This window comes from Haliotis asinina, chromosome 14, assembly GCF_037392515.1.
Source record: "Haliotis asinina isolate JCU_RB_2024 chromosome 14, JCU_Hal_asi_v2, whole genome shotgun sequence".
Lineage (NCBI taxonomy): Eukaryota > Metazoa > Mollusca > Gastropoda > Lepetellida > Haliotidae > Haliotis > Haliotis asinina.
Window position 1 is genome coordinate 36,672,773 of NC_090293.1, and position 25,007 is coordinate 36,697,779.

Genomic DNA, 25,007 nt, shown 5'->3' on the forward strand with positions numbered 1-25,007 from the left:
TTCCGATTTGCAGGAAATTGGAATAGATCTGAAAGAATTCAAAGATTATGAAGATACAGACAATTCTGTTTCTTTGAAAAAGAATGACTGGCGTCCATCTTAATCCAGTCTTCCCTAGAAAATTCTTGTCAAAGTAAACAGCGATGTTCTAGGAACAATGTCCTTTTAGACATGCGGGTAAAAGGGACTGAGGATCCAGATAAGACATGAATTTTGAAATTGGAGACATCTTGTTTCAGCTTGAAAACTCCAAATAATTACTTAATATTCACACAAAATTTCACACAAAAGTTGTGAATGTCATTGTTCAAATAGCCAACACTGACCAATACAATAATTGTTGAAAAATGGGAAGAAAACATTGACGTTTCATTTCTGATCTGTCACAGGTCTTGCACATAGCTCATACAGAAAAATTACTTGGGTTTCAAATAATCCCACTATGTCACATAACTACATAGACATACCACAAAGAATAACTATGACTTACAGTCCGTTTCACTCAAAAGTTGACTGATGAATTTAACTTGTTTGTTAAACAAGTTATTCATTTTCAGGCCATAAATTCTGCAAAACTCAAGATCATGATCAGAGTTTCACTGAGTATTATATGTTTATCAGTTTTCAAAAACTGCAAATCATTTGTCCACTGTTGACTGAAATAGACTGTAGTTCACTTTTTTATTTCCATTTGCGTATGTCTCATTGGTACCTACAGGTAAAAAACAACAATAAATGAATAATCCAAACGGGAAAACTTGCGACATAATTAACCGCAGTATAACCTATGCTGATATCAATCATCAGCATGTAGCTGAGAAAACAAATTGCTAAGAAAGTAGATCTCTGATTCAAGCATCCAAATGTTTTTCAAAACTATTACTGAATTTGTGCAGCTTAATTATCCAAGAGTATGCGTTTCACTTTTGATCAACTTCAGTCTCACCAATCAACTTAATCACAGTGAATTACATTTGACCCTTAATTTATTTCTACCACTGTTTTTGATAAAGTTAATAATTATTTCAGTATGATCAGAAACAACCTGCAAGGTACATGTACGCATTCAACTTTTCAATGATTTACCAACAATTCACTAAACTTGACCTTAATTTCAAAATAAATTCTAAATTTTAAGACACTGTCAGGACCTGATAAACAAGTCTGTTTAAGTTACTACAATTGTTACTCATCACATATAAACCTTCTTCTATAGTGTGCTTCTCACTATATATTAGGCCATCTCTTGTTTTCCCAGAATAACTGCATTTGAGGTTTTTGTTTTGGAGGGACAGGTTTTACTTTTCGTTAGTAAGACCACTTCCCAGGGTTTACTTTTCCTAACTTCATATGAACAGCAACATTCAAAAGATACATGAGTGTTTGAAATCAATTAAAAAATATCATTCAAGATTAAAGTCACAATATGAAGGTTTTCCAAAGCGGGATTGGAACCACAATTCTCTCATCCTTAGGCAGATGCTCTACCAAACGGCCACCGAGCCGACGAAGGTGGAGGGGTTAAATTATCTACTTATAGTTACTGTCATTAAATTGATTTTACGTGCGCTTCATTGGGGTCAGGAAATCCATCCCCCCCACCCCCTGGTTTTACATTGTCTACCAAAACCTCAGAGGCCTGTTTTCTCCTATACTTCACTATTTCCTGTAAATTTGACCAGTGCAACACTGACCAATGTAGCTGCTTATCAACCTAACCTGCCAAATATACATGATATAAGTGACTATCCAAGTATCGCACTTGCTCAGATTTCATGAACATGTGGCCAAGTTATCATCAGGACACAGAGTGAGAGTCATCAAATACAAGAAAGATATATGAAGCAGCATGGAGAGACTAAAATGTGTGAATGTACCTTGTGTTCCAGTATGACTGCGGTCAGCACCTTCAGACATGTGTCCACTCCTAGTAGCTCCAGAGGCAGGTGAAGAGGGAAGTCAATGAGTGTAAAACGTGTATGGTCTGGTAAGGCAAACAGTATGGGTGGCTGCAGGTCCTTTGGTAGAATGGTTACCTGTTCACAAAGAATACACCTGGTATGAGAATATCACCAAACTTTCCAACCAAAGATATACCAGAGTAATGCAGTTATTAATCATAAAGTATGGGTAATACATGCAACAGCAAAAGTAGTGCTACAAGGGCTGGCTGAAAAGTTCTCAGCCTGAGTGTTTTTTCCCCACCAGGTAGAGACAGGTGTTTGCCACCAATGAGGACAATCATTTAGTGAATCATAGACACAAGAACTACAAGCTAGTTTTATCTCAACTACAGCTCTTTTGGTAAACCTACCCTCTGAAATCATCAGAAATGGACAAAACTGAATACAGGGCAGTCATCAAGTACTTGCAAAAGAAAGGGATGTCCACAACACAGATACATGCTGACATGGTCTCCACTCTAGGGGATGATGCTCCTTCGTTTTCCACAGTAAAGAAGTGGGCTGCAGAATTTAAGTGTGGCAGACAAAGCCTTGATGATGACCCACGCTCAGGAAGGCCTTCAACAGCAACCACTCCAGAAAACATCACGCGAGTGCTCGATATGTTGATGGATGATCAACGATTGACTACTCGACTTATTGCTAGTGTAGTGGGCATCTCTCATGAGAGGGTTGAGCATATTATCACCAACGAATTAGGAATGACTAAAGTTTCTGCAAGATGGGTGCCAAAGCTCTTGACAGCAGAACAGAAACGTGTCAGGTTCCAGACGTCCTTTGACAATTTGCGTCGTTTTGAAGCAGATCCCGATGATTTTGTGGCACGATTTGTAACCATGGATGAGACCTGGATACATCACTTTCAACCAGAAACAAAACTACAGTCAAAACAGTGGAAATATCCTGATTCACCAGCTCCGAAGAAAGCCAAGTCTGTTCCTTCAGCTGGAAAGGTGATGGCATCAGTCTTTTGGGATTCCAGGGGTATTCTGCTCATTGATTATCTTGAAAAAGGTCAAACTATCAACGGCAGATACTATGCTGATCTACTGAACCAGCTGCGAGAAGCAATCAAAGCCAAACGACGAGGGATGATCGCTAAAGGTGTCCTCTTCCACCAAGACAATGCGCCTGTTCACAAATCGGTGGTGGCCATGTCAACAATCCGCGATTGTGGCTTTGAACTCATTGACCATCCTCCTTATTCACCTGATTTGGCTCCTTCTGACTTCCACCTGTTCCCCAAAATGAAAAAGGAACTCGCCGGTCGCCATTTTGCAAGTAATGATGACGTCATTTCCGCTGTGACTGATTTTTTTAGGGTAGCTGAAGAAGATTTCTTCCTGACCGGGATTCGGGCCTTGCAGCATCGCTGGCAAAAGTGTGTGAACTTGGAAGGGGACTATGTAGAAAAATAAATTACAAACGTGGACTTTGTAACTTTTTTTCACAGTGAGGCTTAGAACTTTTCAGCCAACCCTCGTATCATTTCCCTATTGTTTAAAGGTCACATGCAACATAAAACATAACTTTGCAGATTCTGGTACCTTTCGGTATGCACTTACCGAAACTAATCATAAAAAATGCTAATTCAACATATAAAGTTGAAAAAAACGCGATGAAAGAAAACCCCCGCGAAATCGGAGTTCAAACGTTTCACTAAATTCCCCCCAGCGCTGGGGGGAAAACTGGTTTCAACAGCTGTGCTCCGCTGCGTCCATAACGCATGCACAGTGAATAGGTTCACGGAGCTTGAAACAGTATGCATGCCCAGCGTCTTAAGTCGTGAGCAGTAGTCTAATCTTGGTTGTGTACACAAACAAGTAAATAATCTACTCGTTACGTAAAAAAACTGGTTGATTGTGGCAAGCAGTCTCTGTCACAGAGAAAGCTCAGTGTCTGCTTTATTCACCTATATGTCTGTCTGCCTGTCTACTTAACGACAACATGCAATACACAGCTTCAATCATTGACCACGTGCAATTTGAACTTAACACCTATCAGACTATACGACATAAAGAAAATATGTTGATTTATGACTCGTGCACCCGAGTCCCGTGTCTGCCACATTATGTAATTAGGCACGTGTGATACACATGACATGTTTTTATGTCTGTGGGTTGCAAACAAACTACATTCATTTCTTTCGGATGACTGGATCTGACGGAAACTGGTACAAACTCTTGTCAGTTTCAAGTCCTGCTTTGTACTTGGACAGATTCCAACCACGCAGTAGTTTACCATCTCAACCGACATGATATTTGAATGGATCGAGCGCAAATTCAGAGAACATGTATTTTCCAAACGCAACATCTCTATATACATTCTTCAGGGATAACGACTTCTTTTAGTGTTTGACAACAGTATATGAATCCATACTGAAACGACGCATCAAGTACACAAAAAGAAGTTGTTATCCATAAAGAATCTTACTTTCTTGTGACTGGCTATACTTCTAAAATGCCCATCAAACAGATCATCTTTCTGTACACACAATGAACCCTCAGCATGTCAGCAAATGAAACAGCCAATCAGAAGCCGTCGTTACACTTGAGTGCATATCCACCCGCTATGACTGTGTTCGGTCTCCCGAGGGCTTTGTTTTGGGAGAAGTGAGCCGAAGTACAAAATATTGCACTTTTGAATCGCTATTGTACGCTTATAATTTTGTTTATTTGTTTTTTTAAAAGCAACAATGTATATTACATGTCATGAATAAGTGATAAATTTGTTTTAATTATGTTTGATTTTTTGGTTGCATGTGACCTTTAAGAAAGTCTGCAATGTGTAATGAACCATTCAGAAAAAGGAGGTGACAAGATGGTTTGTAGAAACATGACATACTGAGGAACAATATGGAACATTACATAAGTAAAAGTACTATAATACTTTTATCTGTATCATAAATCTCCTACTAGTACTAGGAGAGTTATTTACTTCTTCAGTACTATTTGCTACTGATGCTTTTTTATCTATGCATGTTTTCATTGGTGATACATGGCTTGGGGGAATATTTACTTTAAAGAGTATCTAAAGTGCCACATACAAGTATAAAACTATATTTACTTGTATCACTAGAAGAACAGCATCCCTTGCATGTATCAATTTATTGGCAACCACTTTCATTATTTGCCACTGGTAATACTTGTCTTTAAATTTCAATAAAATTTTCATGGCATAAATTCGTTAACTAAATACTTTTCTGGTTATAACAAACATATATTTTCCATAAAGGCCATATTTGGAACTGTTTTTAATACTAGCTATTCAATTTTAATGAAACCTTAATAACACCATTAATGAACATACTTAATGAAGTTTTATTGTCTCCAACTGCTGGTGGATTTTTTCTATACAATCAAATCTTTTTTACCTCTACATTTTGAGTATGTACATTTCTTGATAAATAGAGATTACAAAACGAAAGGGTAATGAATATGGAAAATATCCAATGAGATACATAATAACGTTTTCATTTATTCACAACTTTTTAACCCATGAACAAATTATTTTCATTGCAATTTTTTCCAGATCAGATTCAACATACACTAGTTTTGTGATCATTACATACAGGATAGGAAAACAGTGAATTCACAGAATAAAAGAAAAATTGTTGAGTGACATTACAACGCATTAAAACAGTGACATACACTGTCTCTTTTGTCTCAAGACTGTACATAAACAATTGGTCTAGTTTTCATTGGGAAAGCATCAGTAAAGTCAGTAGGGAGTAAACTTAAAATTTGTATTTTTAAACAGACAGGAGTACAGGATACAAGTAATTACATTTCTCAGACAATGAACGCTAACTCCATCTCTCAAACATTGAACATGTCACTGCTAAACAACGATGACCTGCTATGGACAAAAAAATACCAACTTAGCTGACTTTGATTTAAGAAGTTAACTGTCATCAAGTCTCATTTTATTTTGGGGGGGATCAAAGTTGTTTACATTGATGGTACCTCCATAAATGGGGACGGATAAGATGCACTACTCCAACTCTTCACTTCTGTAGCTAGTTGTCTGATTGCTCTAGGTAGCCAAGTTGACAACAGCAGTGGAAGAGAGACTACTCTCATTTTGAGAAGTATGAGGGCTGGTCAAAAAGTTCCAAGCCTATCACAGACAACCAACGATTTGGTCAGATATCAATATTTTATTATTTACACATAATAACCCCTTGACTGCAATACACTTCTCATATCAGAGTGGGGACAGGTCAGATGAATATAGAGGATGAGGGAATTCTTTGAAGCCACACTGTTGTATTGCAGACTTTACCAATCAAGAGGAATGAGACGAAGCACTGTCATGTACAATCAGAACTCAGACCTTAACAAACCACAGCCCTTTTCTTTGAAAGATGCTCTCAATCTGTGGAGTAGATCAGCATAGTTGGCACCGGTTATAGTCTTTTGACTCTCCAGGTAGTCAACATGAATGACGCCCATCGCATCCCAGAACACTGTAGCCATAACTTTCCTAACTGACATTGAAGACTTGAACTCCTTGGGTGGAGAAGTGGGGTGGTGCCACTCCATGGATTGATGTTTTGACTCCAGATCATAATGATACATCTATGTTTTTATCCCCTGTTACTCATGTACTTAAAAAATTTCAAAATCACGCTCCATCAAAATTTCCGCTTAAATTTAACTTTTCTCTTTCTTCAATTCACTTATTCAGCATTGAGAAACTTTGGGACCCATCGTGCTGATACTTTGTTCATGCCCAAATTATCACAGATAATAGTTTTAAAGGATCCATGGCTTAGATCCATTTCTCGTTCAACTTTAGCAATAGTAACTCATCTGCAAGAATGCATTTCTCCACAGCTTCTACTGTTTCATCATTAATGGCTGTAGACAGCCGTCCACACCGTGGGTCATCATCCAGATTTGTCATGCCAGACTTGAATAAAGCAACCCATCTCTTAAATGTGGTGTATGAAGGACAATCATCCCCATACACCTTCAACATATGTGCATGCACTCCTGATGGCTGAATGCCTTCCAGTGTCAAAAACTTTATAACAGCACATTGTTCCATCACTCACATTGAAGCAGGTATGTATACCCTAGAAGGCTTCAAGGACCTGTTGCTTTTGAACAAGTTGATCTATTTGAGTAAAATGACCGGAAGTGCTGATGAAGAACACTGTCCAACAACACTCATAAGATTAGTTGGTGTCACCAGTCTAGAAGTTATGTAGGCTTAGAACTTTTTGACCAGCCCTAGTATTTATATGAAAAAGAACACTAGTACCCATCGACACCAAAACTGAATTTTAATTATCCACAAACTAATGTTTGCTTTTGTTGACATTTTGGGTCAAAAACTGCTTTCTACGGTATTACTATGTTAATTTAAGATATCAAGATGGCAACAGAAAAGTATGACATCACTATCATTGAAAAACCTTGTTTGGTTGGATAACTTAATACCAGTTACACAAAACTGTTTCAAACAACCAAAATTATCTTAAAGATATTCAGAACACGTGCGATAAATCACAGCATCATCCAACCCGTCCAACAAACACATTCTCATTCTCTTCCAAATGTTGGACCATTACATCAGATGTGAAAAAGAAAGCACTACTGACCTCCACTCTTGTCTTTCCAGGTACAGGGACAGGGGCACTGAGCAGGCGCAGGATCCATGTCTCAATTTCCCGCACCTCGTGCATCACAAGCGATGAGATGTTGTCACTACAAATCCCTGTCAACACACCCCACACTGTGTCCCTGCAGAGCAATGTAACAACACATCTTTAAGATTTCTAAGGTTTTAGAAGCTGTATGTGACCTGTTCATGAGAAGTGAGTAAGAGAGTGAGTGAGTGGGTTTCATTTTACATGCTCTCAGCAATATTTCAGCTATATGGCAGCAGTCTGTAAATAATCAAGTCTGAACAAGACAAACCAGTGATCAACAGCATGAGCACTGATATGGGCAAATGGAAACAGATGACGAGTCAACCAAGTCAGCGAGTCTGATCACCCGATCCCATTAGTCACCTCTTGCAACAAGCATAGTCAGCTTTTGTGGCAAGAACTGGTTGCTGAAGACCTATTCTACCCTGTTCCATGCAAAGAGACCACCCTCTGTAAGTTTCATAGTTTACTTTCCCGCAGTTATATTTCAAGATAAAGGGGCCACAAGCTGGGAAGGGAAATAACCCTGCTAAAGATTAATTTCTATCACAAAGGTTGGTTGATTCAGTTCTTTGCTCAAACCAGGACTTTACATTATTTATAGATAAATTTAATGGCTTTCATAGAACCTATAATCATACAAATACTCACATGTTTGGATACTGTTGCACTAGTAACAAATGTTTCTTATGTGGACAATACTGCACTCAAAATGAATTCAAACCACATTCCGTTGAAGAATTGAATTTTTTCTGGTGAACTGAACCTCAATGTAATCAGAAGAACAAATTATGAGTGAAGATGCTCAGAGGTACACAGCTGATAAAATTGACGATCTGCTGGAATCATATCTAACAGTAACAATAGCTTGAGATTGACTTGACATTACTGGATGCGATATCAGCAAATTAGCATTCCTTCAACCAGTGCAAAATTTGCAACTTGTCTTTCTGGATAATTGCATTGACATCAATAAATGACTACGGCTCTCAGTACTGCCTAAACCAGAGATACTACATGGTGCACTAACACATACGACATGGAATATTGCCATAAAGAATGTTCCACGAGAAGTTGGCATGTCCCACGTGTTGTTCTCATAATTGATTTTAAATATAAGAAATATCCCTTACTCATTTCCCATAGTTGGCAGCATTCGGTCCCTTTCTTTGAAACAGGTCACATACATCCAACTAATAACAAGATGGTTTGGATCATAAACCTTTTTCTTACATCTACTGGCAAGTGGTGAAACTAACAACTTACTAGGTAACATTGCCCTGAAACTCTACAACAACTGAAAAATGATGTTAAAAATCTGGCATTCTTGTGATTAATAGCAACAGAACATGTGCACATAAAATTATCCATTTTCTTCTTGCAGACATTCATATTTGCAGTTTGTACATGGTCTGAGAAGGCAGGGTTTCTGCATTTCACGTAATATCCCCTTAGCAGTAACACATTCAAACTGTCATGAATTATAGGGTAACACTATTAATCACCCCACAGGTTGATTCAGTAAACAAGAGTACAGAAGCTCACCATGATTGCAAATTGGAACATTAAAGGGTAAAGACATGCTTCACAACTTTCTTTGTGTCACTGACAAACTCCACTTACCATGTGTCATACAACCTGTTTCAGAATCAAGATCTTGATTTTCGCACATTTTGTGCAAATTATACAACACTCAGCTTATTTTCACCATATAGCTTGTATCAATGCATACATTATGTTGCTTGTATCAATATACACATTATGTAGCTTCTATCAATGCATACATAATGTCTATCACTTTTACCTATGTCACCAGCACAAACTGCATGCTTTGTTGTTTCCTCTAAAGAAGGAGTAGCATAACTAGAGACTTCATAAGTGTGGCAACCAAAAAGCTGCCTGAAGTGGTCATTTTAACGAACAAAACAATGAGACATGCCAAACATCATAAGAAAAAGTGATAAACAATCTGCAGTAACAAGCAATGCCTATGAATCTTTAGTTTCCATAGCTTTTGTCAGAAATGGACTTTGCTTTTAGAAAAAAAATAGAGCAAACTGGAATTGTTTGGATAAAAGAATAAATGGGACATGTTGCTGATAATGAAAAAAGAGAGCTCACCTGGTCAGTGCCTTTGATCCACCAATCCTCTTGGTACAACTTCTGTCATGACAAGCCTCTATCAGTCTCCTTAGTATAAACAAACATTCTCTAAATGTTGAAAAGAAAGGGTGATGACTAACAATACATAATGATGTCAGAGTGTTGTTGCGAACACGGCTTGCACTTCTTGATTTCCGTTTTGTCCTTGGTGACTTTGGTTTCTCATATTCCAAGGAACTGACAATATCTGATGAGTTGGTGCTACCTATGGAAAGATTTAATCTATCGGTTTTCTGCCAGTCTGAAGAATAACTCTTTTTTTCAAATGGACGAAAGAAGTTAACACAGATGCCATATCTGACGATGCCAGAATCCTTTTCTGTCAGTGTGAAGACAAAAGATGTTGTCTCGCGGAGGCTCATTCGCTTTGGTCCAACGCTGATGCATCCTTCAGGCTGGCAGAAGAAAATGACATCTGTTGGTAAGGGGAAATCTTTGTGATCCTCTAGAGGATACCGGCGGAGTAGTTCCGGAGTCTGGGCAACATGGTTGTTATGGTTGGGGTGGCGACTACCAGTTATAACAATATAATCAAGTAGTCGTGGGCAGAAATATTTCCTCTCACACATTATGGGATCAAGAGTTTATATCGGTTTGTGACTCGGACCATATTTATCAAATGTTTATCAATGAGTCTTGATACATGTCATCTTACTCGCTCTTGCATATCCTTTACCTTGGGAAATCTGAAAAAAAAGAGAAGCTTGCAATCAGTTTGTAACCTGATATGTGTTGTATCCTAAGTATACAACTACTGATGTTCACTTTCAAACAATCAAAGAGTTTGTTAATTCTTTTAAACACTTAGGGAAACCCCCTTACTGGCATTTCGTTAGCAAAAGCACATATCAAGAAAGAAAACCAGTGTATTCAAGTCTCATTACGTTTGGTTAAACTATACAGATGACACATACCTTCAAAAAGACACATAGATAATTCCCTTCCTACCCAGTTGTAACGGCAAATCCAGTCCCTTTCATGCCATTGAGGATGATCATTGTAAGATCTCATATGATTGTGGAATCCAACATATTAGAGTTATGACACACCATTAGAATAAAAGAACACAAGACTTCTCCTGCCAAATCTCACTTGACGCTTCTCTTTTATGAACATTAAATCACATCAACACTCATAGCAACATTATTTTCTGACAGAACAAACCAACTCCTCCCTTTAGACATCAACCACTAGAAGAAGTATTGAAATTCAAAGAAAGATGGCCCCATGAATAAGCTAACAGAAACCAAGGAAGATCAACCCAGTGTTTTCTCTACTGAGTTTTAACCCTTTTCAGCAACTATTACTAGCTTGATCACAGTGTAAAAATCTACACTGAAATGTTACGGTTTCCAATGAACACAAAGTTGTTATCATTGAGTAGTATGCTTTATTATTGTTTTAGACATATACAATAAACTATAAATATGGTAAATTACCACAGTTAGAGTGGTGTCGGGTATTACCGAACAAGCGGCTATTACCGAACAAAATTCCATTTCCGTATTGTTCACTCAGTTTGCCGATCGCTACAGCAGTTTTTATGCGCATGTCATGAAACGGAAACTTGCTCTACCGGAAAAACGATCGGCTGCTCCTTAAATATATTTTAAAAAATGCAGAAAAGAAAACTGACGAAAACACAAGCAACTTGAATCACATCCTTAAACGTTGTGCGCATATCGTTGATAAGTTGGCTAAGCGAACACGTCCTTGTCAGTATTGGAATATCCCATTCTAAATATAACACCATGTCTATTTCAGTGCTTTACACAATTCCAAACCATAATACAAAGCTTTGTTAGCCATATATTGACTGTACCGTCCGATCAACATGAACCCATCATTGTGCAGCCCTGTCGTCCTTTACCGAACAAGCGCCACTGACCTCAGCAATTTTCACTGCTCTATGTAGAAGTGGCCTTTTGTGTCGCTTATTTGTTGACACTAAAACGAACTGTATAAATTAATTCATCTGGTTTATAAACCGTCAAGCCAAACACAAAACACACTCATTATGCGTGTCTCCATTCTCTAGTCGTAGGTTTTAACTTGTGGGTAAATAATCGTTAACTTTGGAAATGTAACCTGATGAAAAAACATGATTTTCATAAAGGAATCGTTTTATTGTACAAGCTATTGCGTTCTCCCAAGCCAAATATTTTAAAATCACACATTAACTCCAAATATTAGTCCGCGGAACAACTTACTTTTACATCAGGAACATATTTGTTGAAGCATGTCCATAAACGTTTGAGATATTCGACTGTGACCTCATAGGAATATCAAGGGCAGTTAATTTCCCGACTTTGTTGAGGGTGGTTTCCCTTAGACTGTGTTAGACGGTTCTTCTGTCGTTCCCTCCGCCCCCTGTGCGGAGTAGAGGATAGGCGAACCTTCCGTCTGAGCGGACCCTTTGCCTGTGACGGGTCTCTCTTCCTCGGAGCTTAAACAGACGTCACCCCTTAGTAGCGAACCCTTTCGTCCGTTCCACCATGGCATTCGCCTCCTTCCGCACTCAGTCGGTTAAGTGGGACCCTCACACCTTGTGTAGGCTTTGCAAGAGCCCCTGCACACTTGCGCAGAGTGTGAGGTTCTATCTGACAGGGACTTCCACCAGTACTGAAGAAGAGTGAGAGGGAGTCTCACCGGAAGAAGGCAGCACCTTCGACAGGTTCGCCCGTTTCTTTGGCGTCGTCCAGACAACCGGTGCCTCCCTCCGCCTCTGTGGAATTAGTTATTCACAAGGAGGCAGAGGAGTTCGACTCTCAGTTTGACACAAGTAAAATTCACCATACAGAGGTCTTCTCTTGAAGCCCAATGTTGATGGTATTGTTGGAATATCACTAAAAGCCAACTCACTCACTCTTCTCTCGAGCCTCCAAATCTTCAACCAAATGGGATGAAACACCTCCATTAGATCAGTGTCTATTCTAGAACTGAAAATATACGGGGGGGATTTGTCACCCCCTTACAAAAAAAGGAGGGAGAATTTGGAAAATGTAGGGGGGGAATACCTGTATTACCATCTTTCAAAATAGTGTGGATGTATGAAAGTTATTGCAACCACCACCAGTGAAACAATTGCTCATTTTATTTTGACTACAATAGTCACATATGGCACCAAGCTGCTCTTCAAAGAGCCATGGCCATTCTTGCAACTATTTTTTTCTGAAAAACACTTGGTTTGGGGTTTTTTTAGAGTTGGAGGGACCAGGGTCAGTCTCAGGGTTTTGCTCTCCTTTTGATTCACATGTCTCTTTAACAGACGTATCGGTCTGGCGAGACATGGTGGACATTGTCGCTTTCTCAGTGGTATTTTGTTAAAGAAAGTCAGGTATTTTCATTCTTTTGAGTCGCATTATTCACGCCAAATTACCACAAACCGTTGTAAATAAGAATGTCGTATTCATTTGCAGTCAAATGATAATATTGTCTGATTTGGAAAACAAAGCTAAAACGAACTGATGTTCTAAAACAGATCGATGAAACTGTGTTTTGCAAGTGCTGTACACAAGCACTATGTTTAGAGTTCATAGTCTAACATTGTCAATTAACTAATTAATCAAATCATAACTTCATCGAAAAATGTTATCTACTTTCATACTGATATGAATGGAATTTCATTTCCTCAGTGCCGATAATGGTTTTAACCAAGGGAGGTAACTCTGTTATGTTTACATGTTGTCACTCGAACTTGACTCTGTGGCCGACTCCAATTTAAAAAGTCATTCCTTGTCAATATAAAGCTTCTTTCGTATGTTTCTTGAAAGGTAGTTACGGAGCAAATTACTATGCACAACAGTTCACGCTCTGTTGTTTTTATGAGACGCAATTTGATCATTATTAGCGTGAATCGCACGTCCTAGAATAGACACTGTTAGACTGTCACAAATATCCTGTTATCTGACAATCAGTCAGAATCTGGTGAGATAAAGTTTTCAAAATTTTGTTGCATTAGGATTTCTACATAAACACATAAACATGAACTGCTATGCATGTACAGGTGGCCATTGTTACGGTTAAAAACTGCCATGACAAAAGCTGTAAGAAATCCCCTCAGAACCAACAAAATATAACACTGCTTAGTCTGATATTTTCATTAATTTTGTATTCACAGGGGTGAAAATAACCCATTGCCCGACGTCCCAGTCTAGTGGTGTTTTCTGTCAGGCAAGTTAATTTGTATATCACACTGTACCGGTGTCCAGTTGACTTTCCATTGTTAATTATGTTGTTTATTTAAATAATCAACAATAGAATGGGCTGGTATAGTGGAAAAATTATCAGGGCAAGTGATTTTACAAGTGCCACTGTACTGGGGTACATTAGCAATTCAAGAATTATTTGATACGAAATGTGACCCATAATAATTATTATGTAATTAATAATACAATTTACAGAAAATACACTCTTGTAACACCATGTCTCAAAGAAAGACATTGAAACGACCATCTATTACAACCAAGACTCACTTATTCAAGGGCCTTTCCCTTTTACAATGAAATATCAACTGTTCTATCCTGTAATATTCATTCCATGATTCTATGATACACCTGGCATAAGCATGACTGCTCACATTTGCAAGTATGAATCACGAAATGGCAGTTCGAAGACAGGCGGTATAATCAGCTGATCATTTTCAAATCATGTTTTGTCATTTTGTTGACGTTTTGCAGTCAGTAATTTAAGTCTGGTACTAGATGTCTCAGTATCACACATTTAAAACTGCAGTGTGTTTTCACTGCATATGTACTCAAATCGTCTTAGTATTACAGCCGGTATGGCCGCTGGATTCATGGAATTCAATAAGGTGGGGTGTTATGTGGTGCACGAAATGTGAAACACTGTCTTGGTGCGTAAATTTTATCAGGTCGTTCATGATGGGATTGAGATTTCGGACAACACAGATATTTAGCAGGTACAGATTAAAGTGAGATACAATGGTCAAGTAATTGTAAAATAATAGTAATGGACGAATTATGTAAATCATCGCCTACATATTCCATTGAGCCGGAAGCTGGCAGGGGTAATGGAGGCAAAGTACGATCTGAATACCTTCAGTGGAGCTTAAAATGTTGAATAAAACATATTTCACGTGAATAATTATTAAATATGGGGTTGGAAATCAGAGAGCACAACCTTGTGAGGAAATGGGAGTGTACCTTTGATGGTGACGATGTTTTATTTTGACATGGAAAATACTTTTTGAACCGAGGGAGGGAAAGGCAATGCCAACCTTTGCGCAACCACATTTGCGCTACAGTTTGCCTGCCTGTGCTGCACTGTACAATGTTATAATTCTTTGTATGCTGGTGCATGTGTACTTTAATATTACATTGCACATGCATGATTTTATTCAGTCAATGTACATTGTATTGTTACATTTGTAATAATATAAATTAATGCATCAACATTTCCTTTTATATAACAATCATGGGGTTAAATTCAAATTTATATCACCTAAAACATATATTTGATAATAAACACACTTTCTGTGTTAATTCCTAACAAACAGACATAACCTCAAGTTTTCTTTAAGAATTGTTGAATGAAAATTAGAAAGTAAGATAGTTAAAGTTAGATAGAACATGGTCTGTCATGTAAAATATTTTGTCAATTTAATGTTACCTAAAACAAGAAACATATGAAATGTAATTCAATCATACACATCCACTTGGGTGGTCAGAATTATATGCTGTACGTTGAGAGAAATCTCTGTAAATATATTAAGAGCTTTAAGTGGTGTTAAACCTTCATAAGAAATGAATCAATAAACTCACACATACAACAGGACTCACAACACTGACTGGTGGACATATTATACAAGGGGTAAATATCTCAATTCAAGCTATGATGACTGGTGTTTCTGATGGAACCGACTAATTGCTTGAATAATAGGTGTATGGCTCTTGTATAGTACACATAAAAATATACAATAGCGTCAGAATTTAAAACCAAAATGGATTCAGATTAGTGAGGAACTGCTGCTCAAAATGTAATATATATGTTTCTAACAAACTGTTACATTCTATACTGAGTTTCTTCAATTGTCAGGGATGGGTAATAATCACCAATTCTCCATAAAGAACTTTCAGGGAATACTCATTCGCCGGAAGTGTATCACCGACTTTTTTACATTGAGATCGGTGGTAGTATCGGAACTATTCCTAAGATTTTAATGTGGCAATAGTCAAAGAATTACCGTTGGGAATAACATTAGTGCTGATAACATATAAAAAAGAATTTTCATTATTTCACAGATGCTATGACACCCGACACTTGCTCTATCTTGTGTTCTGTCATAGGAAATGCTGTGACAATATACCACTTTTCACGGCACTTTCCCTGACATCTTCTATCGTGTCAATTCGTACTGCATTTGGAAATTAAACGAACGATGCTTTTCTAAACGAAAAATCAAAGCAAGACGTGTCAGTTAATGGCTTTTTGTCATAAACGATCCTTTTTTCAATGAAGGTGACCACGGCAATGCGTTTGCTAGGTTCTGTCTTTACATGTAGCAAATTGTCACAGCACACATCGAGTCAGGAGCCAGACCAGAAGCGAGAAGTAGGACCGTCGCTCATATCATTTCAAAAGGAGAGTTATCCCCCTTGCAACAAAAAGATCGTCCATTATATCATGATTACAACCGCAACAGAATAATTTGAAAAAAACTCCAAAGCTCACACCGGGATTAGCATCAAGCTGTCCACTTAATAACAGTTAAGCTATAAAAAAAGGTTGACAAGTATGGACATCACTTTAAGCAATATCACATCTAACAAAGGTGATAATGAATTAGATACCATAGTAAATTTTTGCAGATCTATTGAGACCTATTCTCTCATTCTCAACGATAAATATGATAAACATTTATGATTTATTCATCACAAATTGTCTGCTATTTCTTGCTTGCAGAAGTTCTGCCAAGTTTTTGAACCAACATATTTATTCTAGTTTGATCTCAAAATCAATCTGTCCTGCAAATCTAAGACTGCAGACACTTGACAGCACTCACAGGAAACTGAACAATATGCCCAAAAGAGACTGGCTGCCAACTTCCTGGGGCCTGTAAACTTGCCTTTATCAACGTCTACTTTCCACCATCACCATTTCAAGACTACATTTTTCTGATGAAACAAACAAATCTGGTCAAAGTGGTTAAAAGTGCATTGTTTTAGATCTCACATAACAGAAAACAGTAATTATTTAATTTTTTTTGACAACTTTATACTTGTCACACATGGTCTGATTGTTTATTGGCCCCTTGAATGACTGGGGTAGAATAGGCCTTCAGCAATCCATGCTTGCCATAAAACACACTCATTGTTTATTGACAAATCCTTTCTTGGCAGCTCAGGTTCAAGCAAGAGAGATCTTCCTGCATTGTACCAATGCTCTCCCACCTTGAATGGGCTACTATTGTACTGACTGACATATCTTCAGATACATCTGGGACATAAGAAAATGGAAAATCATCGGTAGCAGAAGCTGTCTGCATAAACAAGATCAATGTCAACTGCAACAAGATGTCATACATCTTGCTGCAAAAGCAGACTGTCATTACAACAACAGATGACTTTGTGTAAGAATGCCAAGACAAAGTAGTGTCAGTAGGGGTGCTGACAATGAAATATATGCAAAGCCAGGACATGAATGAATAAGGGTGGACAATCTCCCGCACAACAGATGGCAGATTTCAGAGCAGATAGTAGTCATCCTTGCAAGGTGGTGGTCCAGTCAGACTAAACCATCAGGAGCACTATGACCCTTGCCATCGACAAATGACTGAATATTTGTAAGCTTTCTGCTGGTAGTCCATGAGTCAATGACTGCTGATCAGTGTATGCTGTTTGATACTTGCATAATCATTACATCATTTCATACTTTTCACCTATCAGTGAATTATACATGTCAAAGACCTAGGGTCTTGTTTAGATAGTCTACTAACACTTTAAACCAAACGTCACTGTGTTCGTTAATCTGACTGGTTGAAAAAAATGGTAAAAAGGTATTCGATTCCAAGAAAGTGCAGGACTATTCAATGCGTATTGACACATACAAACATCGCAAACAGTTGTATTATCGCGTGGTCAGCAGTGGTGGCTTCATTCAAATTATATTGTGGCATAAAGTGGTAATGATGTCACAAATGAGCAGTACCACAGTCAGCTGATGACATTCCACTGCTGTACCCGTACTCAAAGTCAGTAAGTGCAGACAGTCAACCCAGTGGGCATTTTGGTTTACTTTTGTGTTTACATTGTCAAGACACATGTGTTGGCCAATTTCTGGGTGTGAAATATATCTATTATTTGATGCACAGAAATATCTAATTTTAAACCTCTGGCTAATGCTGTCCATTCCAAATGAGTTTGTATGCTTCAATTACTCAATAACACCCAGCAGTAGGCCCACACATGATGTTTATTTCCTAAATAAATATTTGTGTATTCAATGATATTAACCTCTTTTGAAAAAAACACAACTGAATGTGTAATGATATGAGCCATATCATTACAAACACATTAATCCATTCAAGTAAACATTCTATCAGTACATACCTTAATGGCCTAAAAATGGGGAAAAAGCTGATTGTATGTCAGTGTTATAGAACTAATACTGTAAATACTGTTCTAAGATGCTTCGTTGAAAGATCAAAGACACCTACAATAGTTTATCACACAATACTGTGCACTTTTCGCATTACGTCACAATGTGTTGACGTCGCTGCTCCATTCCAGTCTGCCCCCTCGTACTCAATTTTTTTGCATTACGTCACAATGGATCTCAGTTGCCATCACCTCGTATAGCCTCCCACAGTAAACTGCTTCGTCGCTAACCGTTTCTTGGTTTGCAGTTGCATCTAACAGCTAACATCACCGGTGGAAGCATTATGTTTATGTTTTCCGAAGGATAAAATGCCTCATAGTTCGACACAAAACTTTACAGAGACATGGTAATGTTTGCGATGTTTATATTCCCACAATGCAATCATGGAATTTTTCCATGACTACTCAGCTTCAGCTGAATGAACTGATCTAAACTTTCGTTGGTAGTAGAAATGCAACGGTCATTTTGCCTTGTATGGTTTAAGAGAATCACTGATGTAATTAAAATGATCTAGAGAAGATATTTAACAAAAACATAAACCTTCACCAAACTGTTCATCATTTGTTTTTCTAGTAACGTTTGTCTTAACACAGGGCTGACACGTCAAAAGAACAGCACATCAGTTAGCCCTGTGCGAGGATTCTTAATTTAGGTCACAGACACCGTCGTTTGTTTTCTGCCATAGACTAATCGAAATTAGGCTTAGAAATTATTAAATATGGTATCTTAGAAAAGAAATACAGTTCGTTCTAACACCATGTATAGTGTAATAAAGCACACTTTTGCCCTGAACTATTATATCATTAAAGCACTCGGACGCAAGCGTAATCGTGCTTTAACTATAATAGTTCAGGGCGATGTGTGCTTTATTACACTATACATGGTGGTAGAACGAACTGTACTTCTTAATTATAATTCAAACATGGAGCACTGATCAAAGTCCTTTGCGTAAAAGGAACAGATGCTGATGTCTTTCCTCAATGTCAAGAGTCTTTCGTTCAAAAGATTAAGAAAACAAACTATGCTTCAAGTGTGTGCAGCAATCTCTGTAATCCAGACCAGTTTAAAATGGATGGAACTTTACAACTTCTATGGTATAAAGGATAACAGGCCCACATGTGTCACAAGACAAATTTTCATCCACATAAGGCAATGCATCCTGAACAATGTGGCTTATAGCTTGATGACAGTGCCATGAAGGATTTTGGCAAAATATGAGTAGTTATACTACATTCCACTGTACACATCTAACTTAGATGAACAACAAACTGGTTCCATGTAAAAAGACTCTCTTAAAACCATCCATAAACATTCGATTCAAAGAAAGCAATTCACAAGGGATACAGTTTGATTCTCATAATACACAAGTGAATTCATAACAGGACTACTGGCTTGTCTGTACACTACCCTAAAGGACTTTATTGCGTAATATGCCTTTTTAGACATGCTCATCATTTATGATTTGAAATACAGCAAATTCAACTGATACACTTGAGTAACAACTCTGAGGATGTCTTCCATACATAGTTTCCTGGGCACCATTTCATTATGTGAAAAAGGACAGAGCTGGATGCTAACTAGTGCTGTAACAGTGCATCAAACTATCAATGAATTGCAACTGTTGAGTTTCCCATAGCAATTAATCAATGCCACAAAATGAAAAACTATCAATGCACTGATAGTATGTGTGACTTTTGGTACTGTAATAATTGCCTCCTGTTGATAAAAACACAGCACAAAATACACAAAGTACCTGATTCATTCAATGCGTAAAACTATCACTAAGTGTTGTAAACACCTTTCCAGTTTGGTCAAATAATAAGATGAACGAGAAAGAGAGAGGTTAAAGAACTATAGCACTCAATCATCACAAGCATCAATGGCTGATCATATCAGATTGGCGAAGTGTCACACTTTTCACACACATCAGATACACCTTAACAAATTTTCTCAAATCATAAAGCTATCACTATTACTTGCAAACACCTTCACTTGATGGTATATACACCTCATAAAAATTAAAGGGTATATGAAAGAAATTTTAGAATAATAACTAGAACCACTCAAACAACGCCAATGGCTGATCAGATCAGAAAAGCAACACGTCACATTTTTCACAAATACACCCCATCAATTTTGTTTAGATTATGTAACTATCACTATTACTTGCAAACACCTTTCACCTCATAAAAATTAAAGGGATATGTGAAAAAAGTTTTAGAACAGTAACTAGAAACACTCAAACAACACCATGTAGTATATTTCAATGGTGGATAAGATCGGCAATATGTCATATTTTTCACACACCTCAAATACACACTAACAATTTTTGTACGCTATAAAATTATCACTATTACTTGCAAACACCTTTCAAAAAAAGATATATTTCCCTTCTAAAAATTAAATGAATGTGTGATAGAAGTTATTGTTGACACAATTTAGGGGGTTTTTTTTGCAGTGTACTGAGAATGGAAGCCAGTGTGCTATAACATGCCGACTTGAAACTTAACAACAAATCTACTCTACTAATACTGGCACAAATAACAATTATTTGACTTAAACTGAAGTGACAAAATAGTTGACTTACATGTAGTCTTCCAGTTGTCACAACACTCAGCAAATTTAATCAGCTGTTGAAAATATTGTTATAGTGTCTTCTTCAGGACAGCCATGTCCAAATATTTCTAAAGACCAAAAACTATGTAGCCAGGTCAAATGATATTTAACTATTATTATTCAATCTGCATTCTTAATTTTTTTTTTCACTACCGCAGAGTACATTGCAGTTGTCAACAGGCTATGTACGGTGACTGAAGAACTAGCTCATAATTAAGATGAACAGCATGTTGACGAAAACAAATGAATACATAGAAGAAGATGAAGGCATAGTTTAGTTCGAACTTCTTCAGTTGGTTTCACAAGGCATGACAAACAAGTATACATGAATGAGGTAAGCAGAGTTCCAGCTCAACCCCAGGCATATATGGAATGAAACTCAGAGTTTGAAATTGTGAATAACAATAAGTTTATGTTTTAACTACTTTCTTGACTTGGGTTTCAAACGTCTTGTCAGTCATTAAAAGAAACTACTTCAACTTGTTCTTATTTCATATAAACTATACATTCATATGTGTACTATTGACCTCAAATAAGACAATTCAAGGAGAAAAAAATGCAACAGTATTGCAAGAGTTGGTCCTAAAAGACTCTCACTTTCACAATAATATGTTGCAATAGACAATAGATACTGCAATGACTGTTTCCCCCTTAGTGGTGACCCTAATGCTAACTAATGTTGCTGGATACAGACATTGATTATTATTTTCTTTATTGACATTAATCATTTCATAATTTCAAGATCACAGGCTGCCATTAGCCAGAGCTGACACCACTTAACGAGGCCATGTGTCAATAACAAGCAGTGTAGCATAACAGTAATTTGGCAACAAATATTCTGGGACTACTGCACACCTGTGCCAGTGGACTTACAGGTTACTAAATTTGTGAACCAATTTTTTGACACTAGATTAATTTTCTTCAAGGACATCACAATGCATAGGGTTAAATCTAATACATTTCGGTATAATCCTGCCAACCGTTAAACAGTGATCACGAAACACACCACAGATCATGTTATTATCTTTTAAAAATAGCATAACACCAAATAATGCACAGTTTCTTCTTCCATTAGTATATTTATTTCATCAAGAATGGCATGGCCATAAATTTCCCTATTAGTGTATATCCGATGTGGGTTAAGACAAGTAGAAATACTGATCCTTGAGTAAGAGTATGACAAGCTCATTTTGGTATAAAACTGATAACCAACACAAAATGTTTACAGTAGGTATCTTTGAGCACACAAAAACACAATTTCCTGCAAAAGAATCACATTGTGTCTTTTTTTGCACACTGCCAAAAGTATAAATGAATACAACATATTTTTATTATATTTCTAAAGTCACACTAGTATTTTTCATGAATGACTAAACTTTCAAAAGCAATTATATCGAAAGTAGGAATTTGTGGGTTATCACTATCTTCTCCCGACCTATTCAATTATTCATGCAAGACTTGAATGTATCATCAGATACACACACAGTTTCTAAAAAAGTGAATATTCTAGGTGTAGACAGATAGAACTACAGTTCCACTTGGAATCATTTGCTTTCTGATCTTCTGGAAATATGTTGCCCCCGAAGGAATCAATCTGAACATTTCTTGCATACAAAGCCTACAAGGCAGAAAACCAAACTTATATAATGAGTGTAGTTTTAGGGAGAAAAGACAAGCAAACATGAGCACATTCAGTAATGAAAACTGTGGAATAGAAAAATATATCAACTCAATCACAATGTTATCATCCCGTTGCAACATAACAACTTTAATGGGGTTGTAACACATGATGCTGAACTATATATGGTCTGTCAATAATGAAACTCGACAAACTGGTAGCCTGGCCTCAAAATCTCAATTTCCTCTGGCAACATGTTCAAATTTCTGCTTGTCAAATATCACCACAAGCTGAGCTAAAGCAATGAAAACTGCCCTGATATAATAGGCCAAAACTAATGAATATCATGGCATTAAGTGAAACATAAACATGTTTGCTAATTTTTTTGGTATATCATGTGTATAATTTCCATCCTGCACCCAATCACTCAATCTTGAAGTACTGTTTGATGGATGAAAGATGCATACATATCACATAAGAACTTGATAAGGAAATTAATGCCAATTAAGCTCTATTATCGTATGCATGACAGAAGGAAATTGGCTCCACATTTACTGATTCACATGCTCTTTGTTCTCATAACACAGTCATTAAGTGATTTTGTTGTTACCAGTTCCAAACCACAATAATAAGAACTCCATATATATATTATTTCTTTTCATGTCAAGGTGATCTGGAAAGTGATATGTGCATGATGTGCAAATAAACCATTAACATGACGTTTGGATAAAATATTATCAAGATTTGAACAGTAGAGGATGCAATGTGTATGCAAGACGGTCTCCCGTTACTTGTACACATGACTGACTGCCTCAGAGGGGGTCACTCACTCGTGTGACTGCCTGATCAAAGAGAGAGAAATTCTGCATGTCACACAAAAATATGTCTTAAAGTGTTATTTAAGAAAACAATTAAACAAAATTCACTACAGTCATTGATAAATGTTCAAGTAATTGGATGACATGAATGAAAACATAAAAAGAGGAAATTAAATAGTCCAACACTGACAAAAATGTGACTTTATAAGAAATGTAAGCAGAAAATCATTGAGTGATGATGATCAAGAAATACAGCTTGAGTCCTTTTGATGGCATACCACATGAAATCAATTCGAGGACTAAATCAGAAAGGATTGTTGAGCAGGATTAGCATTTGGGGGGAAATTACCTAGTAAAATGAAATGGGTCGTCACAGAAGTTAAAAGAAAGAAATGCATGGGCAAATTAGCAAATGTGACAATGGAGCTTTTGATAATCATTGCAAGATTGGAAAATTCAGTTTTTCGTTGCTATATGGACCTTCTTGTTAAAGTACCGAAATGTAGAATCCCACGTCCGCCATGTTGGATCATGCCTGCAAGCTTAATAAATGGACCGATGGGTTGTGGATACTTCACTTGAATAGCAATGAACAACAACGGATTGTGCAAAGCCTAATCATAAAGCAGAAGTGCATGTCCCCGAGCACATATATTATCAATACTTCTAAAACTACGAAGAGACGGTGCGATAGTGGAAAGGTTGCCTTGCAACATACCACTGTCGCTGTCTTGTACGAATCACACAGATTCGCCAATATGGAATCACAGATAAGTCAGGCAAATCCAGTGTGATATGCAGCTCAGCATGATTCACAATAGAGTATTGACCACCTTTTCTTCAAATGTCATCGCCGTAATGGACATTTTCTGTCCATCGAATGTCTCATCATGGCAGCAAAATATGTCCTCGTATATATATTCCATACGTGGCAAGACGAACCCTACAGAATATTAAAAGACATTCTAAACTGGAACTGAAGATGAAAACGCTATTTACCCTGTTCCTTACACAATATGGACATGTAGAATACAAGATGTAGAAAAGACCCGAAGGCATATGATCATTTATGAATTGCTTCAGATCGTGTGCAGTCGGCTAAAAGGCTATGTTGTTCCACGTTCAGGACTAATTTCACGATCCAACCCAAACACAAGGCCCTAATGAATCGACAGTGTCAAAATACATTTAAAAGGGATCAACAAAATTGGAAATAGGTGGAAAATTATAATTTCTTACCAGAAGTGTCAACCCGACGATATGTTAAGCATCCTTTGACGTCAAAACATCCATGAACGCCCTCTAACGTACAAGGGGAGGTAATGCTGAGTCCCTTGTATAAATTATCACTATTGTGTGTTTCAAAGTTTCCAGAAAGACTCTGCTTTCAATGTTTTGACTTTTCACCATCGTTTAAGCGTTATAGACCTGAAATTATCTTTAGGGCGTCATTTTTACGTGTTTCACGTAGGCATCAAATTCTGAACGTGGGTCGCAATATCAGGCAATTCTTTCAATGTCAATGAAAACGTTTCAGATAGATAAAAAGA

General features: G+C 37.3%; 1 protein-coding gene across 9 annotated transcripts in view; it reads right to left on the reverse strand.

Moving 5' to 3' along the window:
• Positions 1-24,758, reverse strand: part of LOC137261938 (MAP kinase-activating death domain protein-like) — a 108,580-nt gene extending 83,822 nt beyond the window's left edge. For 8 of the 9 annotated variants that reach the window (XM_067799748.1, XM_067799753.1, XM_067799754.1 and 5 more), the window contains exons 1-4: positions 24,697-24,758; positions 9,745-10,472; positions 7,573-7,714; positions 1,878-2,036 (exon numbers count right to left, since the gene is read on the reverse strand). In XM_067799748.1, the coding sequence (XP_067655849.1) occupies positions 1,878-2,036; positions 7,573-7,714; positions 9,745-10,355 (912 nt within the window). In that variant the 5' untranslated portion in view covers positions 10,356-10,472; positions 24,697-24,758. The remainder of the gene's footprint in view (positions 1-1,877; positions 2,037-7,572; positions 7,715-9,744; positions 10,473-24,696) is intronic. The other variant, XM_067799752.1, reaches the window with a different exon arrangement.
• Positions 24,759-25,007: the final 249 nt, after the last annotated feature.